Below are 1,623 nucleotides of genomic sequence, written 5' to 3'. Positions count from 1 at the left end.
ATCAATATACATGGAGTGTAATTCATTGAATCTCTAACTCTCTAATCTCTAACTACCTCACACATTAATTATTTCTTTCTTTCTTCTGGTTCTGCATCACACCTTCATCTTCTGCTTTTCTTCTTCAAGTGCAGTGGCACTGTTTTAATCCAACATTTGGTATCAAGAGCCAGTTAGATCTTCACTTAAACATCACCTTCTTCTTCTCCTTCTTATCATCATTCACATTCTCGATGGGACACACGAGTACAAGCTTTCCAGCAAGCCTTCCAGTGCTTGATGGAAAGAATTGGAATAGATGGAACATCCAAATGAAAGCAATCATGGGATTCCAAGAAATTGCAGAAATTGTTGAATTCGGTTACCCTCAATTAGGAGCAGAACCTTCTGAGCAAGATCGAGTAGCATTCAAGGAGAACAAGAGGAAAGATTGTAAGGCTATGTGCCTCCTACATCAATGTGTTGATGAGGCACATTTTGAGAAAATTGCCTCAGCTCAAACATCTCAAGAAGCATGGATGATCCTGGAAAAGTGTAATAAGGGAGCAGATCAGTTGAAGAAAGTCAGACTCCAAACAATGAGGAGACAGTATGAGTTGATGCAAATGGAATCAAATGAGAAAATTGCCCAATTCTTCAATAGGGTGATTTGTCTCACAAACCAGATGAAGGCTTGTGGAGAAAACATGACAGATCAAGCCATTATAGAGAAAATTCTGAGAACTCTCACCCCCAACTTTGATCACATAGTAGTTGCTATTGAACAATCAAAGAAGCTAGAAGACCTCAAATTAGAAGATCTTCAGGGGTCCCTCGAGGCTCATAGAGAGGTCAACTGATAAGGTTAACCAAGCACTGCAAGTTCAAACCTTCAAGAAGGGGAGATATCTTGGCAGAAATAGTGAAAGAAACCGAGGAAGGGGAAGAGACTTCAGGGGGAAGAATTTGGCTAATTCTGGCGTACAAGATCAAGACAGAATTGATCTTGATCAAGCATCAAGTTACTCAAAGAGAGGAAGTGGTAGCAATTGGAGAGGAGGAAAGAAGAGATTGGATAGGAGAAGAATAAAATGCTTTAATTGTAGCAAGATGGGACACTTCTCATCTGAGTGTCAATCTCAGCCAAGACACTCAGACACTAACAATAGGCAACACAGTGATGAAGCACACATGGTGAAGGAAGACAATGAGTATGCCAATGATGACTCACCAATTCTGCTGATGATGACTACAAGTCAAGGCAACAACAGTGAAGAGATCTGGTATGTAGACTCTGGATGCTCCAACCACATGACATGACATAGAGAGTGGCTTGTTAACTTTGATTCCAACAAGAAAAGTAGAGTGAAATTTGCTGACAACAGGACAATACAAGCAGAAGGAATTGGTGATGTAGTAATCAGAAGACAGGATGGCAAGAATGCTCTAATATCTGAGGTTTTGTTTGTGCCAAACATGAGTCACAATTTGATTAGTCTTGGCCAACTATTGGAGAAAGGCTTCTCTGTCAGTATGCAAGATGGTGAGCTTGAAATATTTGACTCAACCAGAAAGAAGATCATCAAAGCTCCCCTGACTCAAAACAGAACATTTCAGGTAAACCTCAATGCCCTTGAGTCTCAA

The 1,623-nt window shown here is 40.4% G+C and overlaps 1 protein-coding gene across 1 annotated transcript; it reads left to right on the top strand.

The window, feature by feature from the left end:
- The first annotated feature begins 233 nt into the window (after positions 1–233).
- Positions 234–839, top strand: LOC109338043. Its single transcript, XM_019575178.1, has one exon. The coding sequence runs from the start codon at positions 234–236 to the stop codon at positions 837–839; it is 606 nt and encodes a 201-aa protein (XP_019430723.1).
- The last annotated feature ends 784 nt before the right edge of the window (positions 840–1,623 follow it).

This window comes from Lupinus angustifolius, unplaced genomic scaffold, assembly GCF_001865875.1.
Source record: "Lupinus angustifolius cultivar Tanjil unplaced genomic scaffold, LupAngTanjil_v1.0 Scaffold_17_12, whole genome shotgun sequence".
Lineage (NCBI taxonomy): Eukaryota > Viridiplantae > Streptophyta > Magnoliopsida > Fabales > Fabaceae > Lupinus > Lupinus angustifolius.
Note: the sequence above shows the minus strand (reverse complement) of the source record. Positions and strands in the feature narration are given on the sequence as shown.

Bases quoted from the DNA above. Each gene is read 5' to 3' on its own strand.
- LOC109338043 (XM_019575178.1), top strand. From the start codon at position 234: ATGGGACACACGAGTACAAGCTTTCCAGCAAGCCTTCCAGTGCTTGAT.